Here is a 15,000-nt window from a genome sequence, read left to right as displayed (position 1 = left end):
GTATAAAATTATCTATGTATTTAGGGAATCTGTTCCCAAGTATTCCCACCAGGTATAAAATAATCTATGTATTTAGGGAATCTGTCCCCAAGTATCCCCACCAGGTATAAAATAATCTATGTATTTAGGGAATCTGTCCCAAGTATCCCCACCAGGTATAAAATAATCTATGTATTTAGGGAATCTGTTCCCATCCCCACCAGGTATAAAATAATCTATGTATTTAGGGAATCTGTCCCCACCAGGTATAAAATAATCTATGTATTTAGGGAATCTGTCCCCAAGTATTCCCACCAGGTATAAAATAATCCTGTTCCACCCACCAGGTATACAATAATCTATGTATTTAGGGAATCTGTTCCCAAGTATTCCCACCAGGTATAAAAGAGACCGAAGTGACGGTGTCTCAATATAATCAAGATATTAAATTATTGTTATTTTCAAAAACAATCTCTTTTTGGGCTTAGTTGTGGTCAATTTGCAGTGTATACATTATTAGAATGATATTCCGGGCTGAATCTAGCTGGCTGCCCCCGAAATACACCAATATGGGTGTTTAAAACAATCACACAGTGTAGGACTATAACGATGTGTGCTGAGAGTCGGGAAGCAAGTTCAGGAAGTGAGTGTTTTAAGAAATAAACGCAACATAAAACCAGAACCAGGAACAACACAGAGACTATACACTGGAACAGAAACCATAACACCTGGGAAGGAACCAAAGGGAGTGACAGATATAGGGAAGGTAATCAGGGAGGTGATGGAGTCCAGGTGAGTGATGACGCGCAGGTGCACGTAATGATGGTGACAGGTGTGCGCCATAATGAGCAGCCTGGTGACCTAGAGGCCGGAGAGGGAGCACACATGACAAGTACTTGCATACTCACATAGACATTCCAAACACACAGGGAAACATAGAACTGTTTAGTGTTGGCCCTTGTATTCCTCCTTTCCCCTCCTCTTCCTCCTCCTCTGTTCTTCTGTTCCTACTCTTTATCCCTCTGCTCTACCCCCCCTCTCTCTCTCTCTCTCTCTCTCAAAAGAATAAAGACATTTTAAATGTTATATTATGTATATATACAGTGTTGTAACGATGTGCAAATAGTTAAAGTACAAAAGGGAAAATAAATAAGCATAAATATGGGTTGTATTTACAATGGTGTTTGTTCTTCACTGGTTGCCCTTTTCATGTGGCAACAGGTCACAAATCTCGCTGCTGTGATGTCACACTGTGGTATTTCACCCAGTAGATATGGGAGTTTATCAAAATTGGATTTGTTTTCAAATTCTTTGTGGATCTGTGTAATCTGAGGGAAATATGTGTCTCTAATATGGTCGGTCATACATTGGGCAGGAGGTTAGGAAGTGCAGCTCAGTTTCCACCTCATTTTGTGAGCAGTGAGCACATAGCCTGTCTTCTCTTGAGAGCAATGTTTGCCTACGGCGGCCTTTCTCAATAGCAAGGCTATGCTCACTGAGTCTGTACAAAGTCAACGCTTTCCTTAAGTTTGGGTCAGTCACAGTGGTCAGGTATTCTGCCACTGTGTACTCTCTGGTTAGGGCCAAATAGCATTCTAGTTTGCTCAGTTTTTTGTTAATTCTTTCCAATGTGTCAAGTAATTATATTTTTGTTCTCTCGTGATTTGGTTGGGTTTAATTGTGCTGTTGTCCTGGGACTCTGTGGGGTCTGTTTGTGTTTGCGAACAGAGCCCCAGGACCAGCTTGCTTAGGGGACCCTTCTCCAGGTTCCTCTCTCTGTAGGTGATGGCTTTGTTATGGAAGGTTTGGGAATCGCTTCCTTTTAGGTGGTTGTAGAATTTAACGGCTCTTTTCTGGATTTTGATAATTTGATGACACATTACTTTGTGTTTTACATCGTACACAGAGGATACTTTTAGCAGAATTCATTATGCAGAGTCTCAATTTTGGTGTTTGTCCAATTTTGTGAATTCTTGGTTGGTGAGTGGACCGCATACTTCTCTCTCTCTCTCTCTCTCTCTCTCTCTCTCTCTCTCTCTCTCTCTCTCTCTCTCTCTCTCTCTCTCTCTCTCTCTCTCTCTCTCTCTCTCTCTCTCTCTCTCTCTCTCTCTCTCTCTCTCCCGTCTCGCTCTGTTTCCGCTCTCTCCCCGTCTCTCTCTCTCTCCCTGTTTCTCTCTCTCTCCTCTCTCCCTGTTTCTCTCTCTCTCTCTCTCTCTCTCTCTCTCTCTCTCTCTCTCTCTCTCTCTCTCTCTCTCTCTCTCTCTCTCTCTCTCTCTCTCTCTCTCTCTCTCTCTCTCTCTCTCTCTCTCTCTCTCTCTCTCTCTTCTCTCTCTCTCTCTCTCTCTCTCTCTCTCACACACACACACACTCTCCTCACTCCTTCTGGTTCTTCTCTCTCTGCGCTGTAAAGTTCTCTGCACTAATGATCAGCCGGGTTATGTTCTTCTAAGGGCCCCATACAACCCGGGTTCCAAAAGGGCCCTTTGATGCTCCTAGCAACCCTTTTGATTAATATGTTGTTTTGATAACTGTTTTGCATTAGCTGATCGCAGCAAGATCCAAGGGGAGGCGCAGAGTCAAAGGAGTCAAAGGAGTTGCAGTGTCTTGTTTTCTAAATGATGTATTAGTTGGTAGTACACTCTGTACATGGAGGAGGACTGTCAAACTCAGCACAATCACATGTGATAGAGTCAACTGTCTAGAGCTGAATGCAGAACTCTCCGCCTACTCTCTCCTTCATTTTCATTTCATGACCCTCAGCTTTCAGCATCTTCTTCTGATTCTTCTCGCTCTTCTTCTCACTTTTCTCTCTCTCTTCTCTCTCTCTCTCTCTCTCTCTCTCTCTCTCTCTCTCTCTCTCTCTCTCTCTCTCTCTCCCCTTTCTCTCTTTTAATGATCTATTTCTTCTATTGATGCTAATCTATGTTCTCTATATATTTTCTTCTCTCAACATCAATTTAAACAAAGAGCTCTCTCTCTCTCTCTCGGTTTGCTCTCTCTCTCTCTCTCTCTCTCTCTCTCTCTCTCTCTCTCTCTCTCTCTCTCTCTCTCTCTCTCTCTCTCTCTCTCTCTTTAATGATGCTATCTCTTTAAACTCTTCTATCTGCTAATCTATGTTCTATCCCTCCCTTCTTTAACAACATGAATGGTTCCCTCCCTCCCTCTCTGTCTCTCGCCCTCTCTCTCACTCTCTCTCTCTCTCTCTCTCTCTCTCTCTCTCCCTCCCTCCCTCCCTCTCTCTCTCTCTCTCTCTCGCCCTCCCTCCCTCCCTCCCTCTCCTCTCTCTCTCCCTCCCTCCCTCTCTCTCTCTCGCCTCTCTCTCTCTCTCTCTCTCTCTCTCTCTCTCTCTCTCTCTCCCTCTCCTCCTCTCTCTCTCCCTCTCCTCTCTCTCTCTCTCTCTCTCTCTCTCTCTCTCTCTCTCTCTCTCTCTCTCTCTCTCTCTCTCTCTCTCTCTCTCTCTCTCTCTCCTCCTCTCCTCCCCTCCCTCCCTCCTGTCTCTGTCTCTCTCTCTCTCGCTCTCACAGTGGGATCTCTCTGCTGATCCTGAAGCAGCGTTGGATCTCCTCTCTCCAGTTCCAGTCTCTGGATGAGATCAGTGCGGGCAACGTGTACATCACCAACAACAGCCGCCTGTGCTTCTACAACACCGTCAACTGGACCAGCCTGTTCCGCACCAGCAATCAGAAGGTGCTCATCCGCAACAACCGCGCCCCCAGCGAGTGCAGTGAGTGACACAGATTTGATCGCACATGCGTTGGTACGCACACACACCTGTTGTTGATTGCACAGACACACACGCACTTATTCAGGTATGTACACACGCACAGAGATGCAGGAGCAGACTTATTCAGGTATGTACACACGCACAGAGATGCAGGAGCAGACTTATTCAGGTATGTACACATGCAGAGAGATGCAGGAGCAGACTTATTCAGGTATGTACACATGCACAGAGATGCAGGAGCAGACTTATTCAGGTATGTACACATGCACAGAGATGCAGGAGCAGACTTATTCAGGTATGTACACACACACAGAGATGCAGCAGCAGACTTATTCAGGTATGTACACATGCACTAAGTCCACACAGTCACAAGTTTTCAACACTATGGTGTCATTCCATTCTAGGGACCCCGCCCCCTACAGACACTAAACCCCTGATTCAGCTCTCTGCTGAACAAAGTGCTTACTGGGAAAGAACTTACTGAGTTGTAAGGTGTTGGAGAAAATGACAGGTTATGTGATTTTCTGTAGAGGGACTCTCATGCATTCATGTCAGGGGATTGTATTACTCAGACCTCTTGTTTTGATTCAAGCACATAGAGAGTTTGATCCTATGCGAGATTTACTTTGTGTGGTTCCAGAACAAGAGCCAGCTCCATTTTGGCTCCATCAGGGTTCCAAAAGGCTAGTAGCCACAAGGCTCCATGCTTGGTCTATGGAGAGCTTGGAAACTAGGGCTGGACGGTAGCAGTTTGACACCTCAGCATCCTCAGAATAACACATTGGTCCTGTGAGATGGGGCTGGGAGTGAACAACACACATGTCACACTGATACAAGACAGACAATGAGAGAGTGAAGAGAGAGAGAGAGAGAGAGATAGGGAGGGAGGGAGGGAGGGAGGGAGGGAGGCAGGGAGAGAGAGAGAGAGAAATGGGGATAAGAGAAAGAGAAGGAAGGAAGGAAGGAAGGAAGGAAGGAAGGAAGGAAGGAAGGAAGGAAGGAAGGAAGGAAGGAAGGAAGGAAGGAAGGAAGGAAGGAAGGAAGGAAGGAAGGAAGGAAGGAGAGCGAGATGAAGATGAAGAGAAAGATAAAGACATAGACAAAGACAAAGGAGGACATGTTGTGGAGTCTTCCTGCCAAGCGGGTGTTGATGTCATTAGCGTGTTAATGAGTCTTGCGGTGTGCAGTGGGATCAATAACCCTGTTAGGAGGCCTCTTCATTAGTCTCGCATCCAGCCATCGACCAGCCCAGACAATGGAGGGGGAGCTGTGGAAGTAGATTGGGACAGGGGAACAGGGGGACATGGCAGATGGCTCACCCCAGGGAATGTGTCACTCACTGGGGCAGTCGATGAGGAAAGTGGATGGGCTTGTGGAGGTCAGCGGGGAGTGTCGTCAGATGCAGTGTCTATTGACTGTTTAAGTTTAAAACAGTGTTTTACAGTGTTGTAACAGGCCTGGGCAGAAAGAATGGTAGAGGTATGGGAAATACTGGTGACCACACACACACACACACACACACACGCACGCACACACACACACACACACACACACACACACACACACACACACACACACACACACACACACACACACACACACACACACACACACACACACACACTACCCTTTAGGCTACTTTCATCATGCGTTAGCACATATTGCCAATATAACATCGACGTTCTCACCTTATTGTGCTGTCATGAACAACTTTGTAATTTTCTACTTCATATCGCTGTGTCCCTGATATGTGTGTTTGTGTGTGTGTGTGTGTGTGTGTGTGTGTGTGTGTGTGTGTGTGTGTGTGTGTGTGTGTGTGTGTGTGTGTGTGTGTGTGTGTGTGTGTGTGTGTGTGTGTGTGTGTGTGTGTGTGGGTGGGTGTGGGTGTGTGTGTGCGCACGTGCACAAACGCGTGCGTGTTTGTTCATTTGTTTGCACTTGTGTGTGTTCTCGGGTCCATCTGTGTGTGTGTTCATATGTGTGCGTGCTCCACAGCCCAACAGAGGATGGTGTGTGACCGGCTGTGTTCTGAAGATGGTTGCTGGGGTCCAGGGCCTAACCAGTGCCTATCCTGTCGTTACTTTAGCCGAGGACGTTCCTGTGTGCCGTCCTGCAACCTCTATGACGGGTGAGTTGACCAATCACATCTTCAGAATGACAAGACCTGACCAGTGCTGCTGGCGCGATATCGACCAATGAATGGAGAGATGACAGACATAACAGTATTGAATGTATGTTGGGTTTCATTCAAATAATTGTAGGTAAATATTTCCATTCTGGACACTTAACAGGGAATACTTCTTCGTAGTCTTCCTCTCTTCCTCACCATATCCTGGTTGAGTGGAAGTAATGAAAATGCCCTGAATTACAATACAATGAGCTTATTCTGGGTGAATAAACAAACGTGACTCTTACGGTGTCAGGTTAGCCTGTCCTCACAGGGGGAATCAGGGTCTGGTGTCAGGTTAGCCTGTCCTCACAGGGGGAATCAGGGTCTGGTGTCAGGTTAGCCTGTCCTCACAGGGGGAATCCTGGGTCTGGTGACAGGTTAGCCCCACAGGGGGAATCAGGGTCTGGTGTCAGGTTAGCCTGTCCTCACAGGGGGAATCAGGGTCTGGTGACAGGTTAGCCTGTCCCCACAGGGGGAATCAGGGTCTGGTGTGAGGTTAGCCTGTCCTCACAGGGGGAATCAGGGTCTGGTGTCAGGTTAGCCTGTCCCACAGAGGGAATCAGGGTCTGGTGTCAGGTTAGCCTGTCCTCACAGGGGAATCAGGGTCTGGTGTCAGGTTAGCCTGTCCCCACAGGGGGGGTCTGGTGTCAATCAGGGTCTGGTGTCAGGTTAGCCTGTCCTCACAGGGGGAATCAGGGTCTGGTGTCAGGTTAGCCTGTCCCCACAGGGGGAATCAGGGTCTGGTGTCAGGTTAGCCTGTCCCCACAGGGGGAATCAGGGTCTGGTGTCAGGTTAGCCTGTCCTCACAGGGGGAATCAGGGTCTGGTGTCAGGTTAGCCTGTCCCCACAGGGGGAATCAGGGTCTGGTGTCAGGTTAGCCTGTCCCCACAGGGGGAATCAGGGTCTGGTGTCAGGTTAGCCTGTCCTCACAGGGGGAATCAGGGTCTGGTGTCAGGTTAGCCTGTCCCCACAGGGGGAATCAGGGTCTGGTGTCAGGTTAGCCTGTCCCCACAGGGGGAATCAGGGTCTGGTGTCAGGTTAGCCTGTCCTCACAGGGGGAATCAGGGTCTGGTGTCAGGTTAGCCTGTCCTCACAGGGGGAATCAGGGTCTGGTGTCAGGTTAGCCTGTCCCCACAGGGGGAATCAGGGTCTGGTGTCAGGTTAGCCTGTCCTCACAGAGGGAATCAGGGTCTGGTGTCAGGTTAGCCTGTCCTCACAGGGGGAATCAGGGTCTGGTGTCAGGTTAGCCTGTCCCCACAGGGGGAATCAGGGTCTGGTGTCAGGTTAGCCTGTCCTCACAGGGGGAATCAGGGTCTGGTGTCAGGTTAGCCTGTCCTCACAGGGGGAATCAGGGTCTGGTGTCAGGTTAGCCTGTCCCCACAGGGGGAATCAGGGTCTGGTGTCAGGTTAGCCTGTCCTCACAGGGGGAATCAGGGTCTGGTGTCAGGTTAGCCTGTCCCCACAGGGGGAATCAGGGTCTGGTGTCAGGTTAGCCTGTCCCCACAGGGGGAATCAGGGTCTGGTGTCAGGTTAGCCTGTCCTCACAGGGGGAATCAGGGTCTGGTGTCAGGTTAGCCTGTCCTCACAGGGGGAATCAGGGTCTGGTGTCAGGTTAGCCTGTCCCCACAGGGGGAATCAGGGTCTGGTGTCAGGTTAGCCTGTCCCCACAGGGGGAATCAGGGTCTGGTGTCAGGTTAGCCTGTCCCCACAGGGGGAATCAGGGTCTGGTGTCAGGTTAGCCTGTCCTCACAGGGGGAACCCATGTCTGGTGTCAGGTTCGCCTGTCCTCACAGGGGGAATCAGGGTCTGGTGTCAGGTTAGCCTGTCCTCACAGGGGGAACCCGTGTCTGGTGTCAGGTTAGCCTGTCCTCACAGGGGGAACCCGTGTCTGGTGTCAGGTTCGCCTGTTCTCACAGGGGGAACCAGTGTCTGTGTTTCTCCATCACATTTCTCCTCTGTGTGCTTTATGTGGGAGGAGGTGTTTGAAGTCGGCAGGAAAAACAGCTCACAGCTGAGACTTTGAAGAAGATGAAGAGGAGGAGGGGGGTAAAAAGCAGCTGGAACACAACATCCTATGTGAGAACCGAACTGTGATCACGTGGAGAGGCTGGAGGCAGGAGGTGGTACATGACGTCTTGATCGATCGGCTTACCTCGTCACAGACAGAGCACTGCAGACATGTACTAGACGTGTGTTCAACAGTATGTGTTGTCCTCCCAATGCTTTAGCTGCTCTTCATTGAGCTTGCATGCAAAATGCAAACCCTGCCAATCTGTCCTTCCTATAGCCTCCTATAGCCTCCTATAACCTCATATAGCCTCCTATAGCCTCCTATAACCTCATATAGCCTACTATAACATCCTATAACCTCCTATAACCTCCCATATTCTCATCTAGCCTCCTATAGCCTCCTATAACCTAATATAGCCTCATATAGCCTCATATAACCTCTTATAGCCTCCTATAGCCTCCTATAACCTCATATAGCCTACTATAACATCCTATAACCTCCTATAACCTCCTATAGCCTCCTATAGCCTCATATAGCCTCCTATAACCTCATAGAGCCTCCTATAGCATCCTATAACCTCCTATAGCCTCCTATAGTCTCATATAGCCTCCTATAGCCTCCTATAACCTCCTATAGCTTCCTGTAGCCTCCTGTATCCCTCCTGTGTCCCTCCTGTAGCCTCCTGTAGCCCTCCTATAGCCTCCTGTAGCCCTCCTATAGCCTCATATAACCTCCTATGACCTCATATAGCATCTTGTAGCCCTCCTAAAGCCTCCTGTAGCCCTCCTATAACCCTCCTGTAGCCTCCTGTAGCCCTCCTATAGCCTCCTATAACCTCCTATAGCCTCCTGTAGCCCTCCTGTAGCCCTCCCGTAGCCCTCCTATAGCCTCCTTAAGCCTCCTGTAGCCCTCCTGTAGCCTCCTGTAGCCCTCCTATAGCCTCCTGTAGCCCTCCTATAACCCTCCTGTAGCCTCATATAACCTCATATGACCTCATATAGCATCTTGTAGCCCTCCTATATCCCTCCTTAAGCCCGCTGTAGCCCTCCTATAACCCTCCTGTAGCCTCCTGTAGCCCTCCTATAGTCTCCTATAACCTCCTGTAGCCCTCCCCTCGTAACCTCCTGTAGCCTCCCTCCCTCCTGTAGCCCTCCCCTCCTGTAGCCTCATATAACCTCATATGACCTCATATAGCATCTTGTAGCCCTCCTAGCCTCCTCCCCCTGTAGCCCTCCTATAACCCTCCTGTAGCCTCCTGTAGCCCTCCTAGCCTCCTCCTGTAGCCTCCTTAAGCCTCCTGTAGCCTCCTGTAGCCTCCTCCCTCCTATAGCCTCCTGTAGCCCTCCTATAGCCTCCTGTAGCCCTCCTATAACCTCCTGTAGCCCTCCTATAACCTCCTGTAGCCCTCCTATAGCCTCCTGTAGCCCTCCTATAGCCTCCTGTAGCCCTCCTATAACCTCCTGTAGCCCTCCTATAGCCTCCTGTAGCCCTACTGTTTCCCTCCTGTAGCCCTCATATAGCCTCCTGTAGCCCTCCTGTAGCCCTCCTATAGCCTCGTGTAGCCTCCAATAACCCTCCTATAGCCTACTGTAGCCTCCTATAACCCTCCTAAGCCTCCTGTACCCCTCCTGTAGCCTCCTATAGCCCTCCTCTAGCCTCCCTATAGCCTACTGTTGCCTCCGATAACCCTCATATAGCCCTCCTATAGCCCTCCTGTAGCCCTCCTGTAGCCCTCCTATAGCCCTCCTGTAGCCTCCTATAGCCCTCCTGTAGCCTCCTATAACCTCCTGTAGCCCTCCTATAGCTAATGGCTATATACAGTCGTGGCCAAAGTTTTGAGAATGACACAAATATTAATTTCAGTGTCTTTAGATATTTTGTCAGATGTTACTATGGAATACTGAAGTATAATTACAAATATTTCAAAAGTGTCAAAGGCTTTTATTGACAACTACGTGAAGTTGATGCAAAGAGTCAGTATTTGCAGTGTTGGCCCTTCTCTTTCAAGACCTCTGCAATCTGCCCTGGCATGCTGTCAATTAACTTCTGGGCCACATCCTGACTGATGGCAGCCCATTCTTGCATAATCAATGCTTGGAGTTTGTCAGAATTTGTGGGTTTTTGTTTGTCCACCCGCCTCTTGGGGATTGACCATAAATTCTCAATGAGATTAAGATCTGGGGTGTTTCCTGGCCATGGACCCATAATATCTGTTTTGTTCCCTGAGACACATAGTTATCACTTTTGCCTTATGGCAAGGTGCTCCATCATGCTGGAAAAGGCATTGTTCGTAATCAAACTGTTCCTGGATGGTTGGGAGAAGTTGGTACCATTCTTTATTCATGGCTGTGTTCTCAGCCACTCCCTTGGCTGAGAAGCAACCCCACACACGAATGGTCTCAGGATGCTTTACTGTTGGCATGACACAGGACTGATGGTAGCGCTCACCTTGTCTTCTCCGGACAATATTTTTTCCGGATGCCCCAAACATTCAGAAAGGGGATTCATCAGATAACATGACTTTACCCCAGTCCTCAGCAGTCCAATCCCTGTACCTTTTGCAGTATATCAGTCTGTCCCTGATGTTTTTCCTGGAGAGAAGTGGCTTCTTTGCTGCCCTTCTTAACACTAGGCCATCCTCCAAAAGTCTTCGCCTCAATGTGCGTGCAGATGCACTCGCACCTGCCTGCTGCCATTCCTGAGCAAGCTCTATACTGGTGATGCCCCGATCCCACAGCTGAATCATCTTTAGGAGACGGTTCTGGCGCTTGCTGGACTTTCTTGGGCGCCCTGAAGCCTTCTTCACAACAATTGAACAACTCTCCTTGAAGTTCTTGATGATCCGATAAAAGGTTGATTTAGGTGCAATCTTACTGGCAGCAATATCCTTGCCTGTGAAGCCCTTTTTGTGCAAAGCAATGATGACGGCACGTATTTCCTTGCAGGTAACCATAGTTGACAGAGGAAGAACAATGCGTCCAAGCACCACCCTCCTTTTGAAGCTTCCAGTCTGTTATTCAAACTCAATCAGCATGACAGAGTGATCCCCAGCCTTGTCCTTGTCAACACTCGCAGTGGAAATGTTTTTTGGGGATTCAGGTCATTTGCATGGCAAATTCATCTGATCATTCTTCATAACATTCTGGAGTATATGCAAATTGCCATCATACAAACTGAGGCAGCAGACTTTGTGAAAATTAATATTTGTGTCATTCTCAAAACCTTTGGCCACGACTGTAGTCAAACTGATTGACTTCTGGTTTTAAAAACTAGGCCTATTTAACTCTCCATCTCTGTGCCTTTGCCTTTCTAAATGAGAGTCAAGTTAATTCTCACACTGAAAGGCCAGCGAATAAAAGAACAGGGAGAAAGAGGGAAAAAATCCTGTGCTCTCGTGGCCGCGGGGGAATGGAAGGAGGAGGATTAGAAAACCTTGAAAGTGTTTAATTAAAAAAGTTGTTCTCGTGAGTTGGCCGTGTGGCGTCAGGTTCGCCTCTGGCGCAGGCACCACTCGACCTGAAAGAGCCTCAGTCCTGCCAAATTCCTGCTAAAATGCTGCTAATCCCCATCACCCCTTCTCCCTGAAGACAGTGGTGTGCGTTTGGCGTACACGCCCCAACCAACTGCAACGCACAAGGAAAACCAACGAGAAGGAACCAGCGGAATGAATGGAAAGGATCGTTCAATTCAACGGGGAACAACTGCCGTGGAACCTTCCTTTGTCTTCCGTGATACTCCTCCATTTTTCTCTGAACAAAAGACTGCCTTCTTCCACCACCCAGCCTTTTCAAAAGGATTCATCTGGAAACTGCTTCCTGAGAAAAAAAAATAATTTAGTTTAAAAAAGAGGAGAGAGAAATGGAGGAGAGGAGGGTGGAGAGGGGAGGGTGGAGGTGGGAGGTTGGGAGGAAGGAAGAAAGAGGGTGGAGGGTGGTTGGATGGAGGAGGGTGGTGGGAGGGAGGGAGGGAGGTGGTTGGATGGAGGAGGGAGGAGGGCGGGAGGAAGGAGGAGGGTGGAGGGAGGAGGGCGGAGAGAGGGAGGAGGGTGGAGGGAGGAGGGCGGGAGGAAGGAGGAGGGAGGAGGGTGGAGGGTGAAAGGAGGTGGAGGGAGGATGGAGGATGGAGAAGGGTGGACTACTGCCACACTGCCCTTTGGTGTGGTGGCACGCTGCTCTGTGTCCAATTGAACATGCTATTTTTATATGTACTGGCAATTTATCTGGACTGATGCTTGATCTGATGATTGGAACAGGGCATAGAATAAAGACTTACTATATGTGTCCCAAATGACACCCTATCCCCTATATAGTGCACTATTTTAGACCAGGGCCCATAGGGATCTGGTCCAAAGTAGTGTACTATATATGGTGTTATTTGGGACTGAGACACAGCCATGATTCCTCATCATATCTAATCCTTTCTCCAAATCATCACATCCCCTCTAATAATATACAGTATTCTGATTCCTCATCATATCTGACCCTTTCTCCAACTCATCTCATCCCCTCTAATGATATACAGTATTCTGATTCCTCATCATATCTGACCCTTTCTCCAACTCATCTCATCCCCTCTAATGATATACAGTATTCTGATTCCTCATCATATCTGACCCTTTCTCCAACTCATCTCATCCCCTCTAATGATATACAGTATTCTGATTCCTCATCATATCTGACCCTTTCTCCAACTCATCACATCCCCTCTAATGATATACAGTATTGTGATTCCTCGTCATAGCTGACCCTTTCTCCAACTCATCTCATCCCCTCTAATGATATACAGTATTCTGATTCCTCGTCATATCTGACCCTTTCTCCAACTCATCACATCCCCTCTAATGATATACAGGACTCTCTAAAATATCACGCATGCTGAATTCCAAATCAACCTCTAGCCTACTACTCCCTAGTCCCCACTGTAGATCTCTAGAGGAGATTAGATTGGACGTTTTCACCACCTAGCCAATCAGAAGGTAATGTGAAGCCATTACCCATAATGTTTATACAGTATCTAGCCAATTTTCTCAGATATACGGGAGTGGGCTAGGGTCGATTTAGAATTGAGCAGTTGAGTAGCATTATAGAGCCATGATAAACCATTTCCCCGACTGCAAGACAGTTACAACATGACCTGAACACATCTAACTGCTTCCATAGGCCCAGCATTTCCTTGCTGAGAGAAAGTAGGGCCTACCTGTTTGTGTACTGTACTGTATCCCTCCACTCTGCTGAGTCTTAGTCCCAGTTGGAGCGACAATCTCTCACATCTGAAAAGTATACTATCGACAGCCAGCCTATCGACAGCCAGCCTATCGACAGCCAGCCTATCGACAGCCAGCCTATCGACAGCCAGCCTATCGACAGCCAGCCCCATATTCACCGACACCATCCTTCAAAGCATTATCTGATGGTGGTGCTGATGTGGACACGAACAGCGGGGTGTCGATATCTCTTCCCCTCCTCCCCTCTCCTCCCCTGCTCCCCTCTTCTCTTCCCCCCCTCCCCCTCCTTCTCTTCTATCCTTTATTCTCTCCTCCTCTCCACTCCTCTTCCCATTGTGGCCTTAGGTTTTGTGGGTGTGTGTCTCAGTCATATGATTAGAGAAACACACACACACACACACATGTTTACTCTGCTAAGCCTGTTACTATATCAGACATAATTATTGACTCTGCAAAGCCTGTTACTATATCAGACATATTGACTCTGTAAGCCTGTTACTATATCAGACATATTGACTCTGCTAATCCTGTTACTATATCAGACATATTGACTCTGCTAAGCCTGTTACTATATCAGACATATTGACTCTGCTAAGCCTGTTACTATATCAGACATATTGACTCTGCTAAGCCTGTTACTATATCAGACATATTGACTCTGCTAAGCCTGTTACTATATCAGACATAATTATTGACTCTGCTAAGCCTGTTACTATATCAGACATATTGACTCTGCTAAGCCTGTTACTATATCAGACATAATTATTGACTCTGCTAAGCCTGTTACTATATCAGACATATTGACACTGCTAAGCCTGTTACTATATCAGACATAATTATTGACTCTGCTAAGCCTGTTACTATATCAGACATATTGACACTGCTAAGCCTGTTACTATATCAGACATATTGACTCTGCTAAGCCTGTTACTATATCAGACATATTGACTCTGCTAAGCCTGTTACTATATCAGACATATTGACTCTGCTAAGCCTGTTACTATATCAGACATAATTATTGACTCTGCTAAGCCTGTTACTATATCAGACATATTGACTCTGCTAAGCCTGTTACTATATCAGACATAATTATTGACTCTGCTAAGCCTGTTACTATATCAGACATATTGACTCTGCTAAGCCTGTTACTATATCAGACATATTGACTCTGCTAAGCCTGTTACTATATCAGACATATTGACTCTGCTAAGCCTGTTACTATATCAGACATATTGACTCTGCTAAGCCTGTTACTATATCAGACATATTGACTCTGCTAAGCCTGTTACTATATCAGACGTATTGACTCTGCTAAGCCTGTTACTATATCAGACATATTGACTCTGCTAAGCCTGTTACTATATCAGACATAATTATTGACTCTGCTAAGCCTGTTACTATATCAGACATATTGACTCTGCTAAGCCTGTTACTATATCAGACATAATTATTGACTCTGCTAAGCCTGTTACTATATCAGACATATTGACTCTGCTAAGCCTGTTACTATATCAGACATAATTATTGACTCTGCTAAGCCTGTTACTATATCAGACATATTGACTCTGCTAAGCCTGTTACTATATCAGACATATTGACTCTGCTAAGCCTGTTACTATATCAGACATATTGACTCTGCTAAGCCTGTTACTATATCAGACATATTGACTCTGCTAAGCCTGTTACTATATCAGACATAATTATTGACTCTGCTAAGCCTGTTACTATATCAGACATATTGACTCTGCTAAGCCTGTTACTATATCAGACATATTGACTCTGCTAAGCCTGTTACTATATCAGACATATTGACTCTGCTAAGCCTGTTACTATATCAGACATATTGACTCTGCTAAGCCTGTTACTATATCAGACATATTGACTCTGCTAAG

The 15,000-nt window shown here is 47.3% G+C and overlaps 1 protein-coding gene across 1 annotated transcript in view; it reads left to right on the top strand.

Moving 5' to 3' along the window:
- LOC124022417 (receptor tyrosine-protein kinase erbB-4-like) overlaps positions 1-15,000 on the top strand; it is a gene marked incomplete at its 3' end in the record, with an annotated part of 133,611 nt that overhangs the window by 29,221 nt on the left and 89,390 nt on the right. Inside the window, exons 10-11 of the mRNA XM_046337350.1 lie at positions 3,504-3,703; positions 5,699-5,831. Of these exons, the coding sequence (XP_046193306.1) occupies positions 3,504-3,703; positions 5,699-5,831 (333 nt within the window). The remainder of the gene's footprint in view (positions 1-3,503; positions 3,704-5,698; positions 5,832-15,000) is intronic.

The sequence above is a fragment of the Oncorhynchus gorbuscha genome, unplaced genomic scaffold, assembly GCF_021184085.1.
Source record: "Oncorhynchus gorbuscha isolate QuinsamMale2020 ecotype Even-year unplaced genomic scaffold, OgorEven_v1.0 Un_scaffold_1376, whole genome shotgun sequence".
Lineage (NCBI taxonomy): Eukaryota > Metazoa > Chordata > Actinopteri > Salmoniformes > Salmonidae > Oncorhynchus > Oncorhynchus gorbuscha.
Note: the sequence above shows the minus strand (reverse complement) of the source record. Positions and strands in the feature narration are given on the sequence as shown.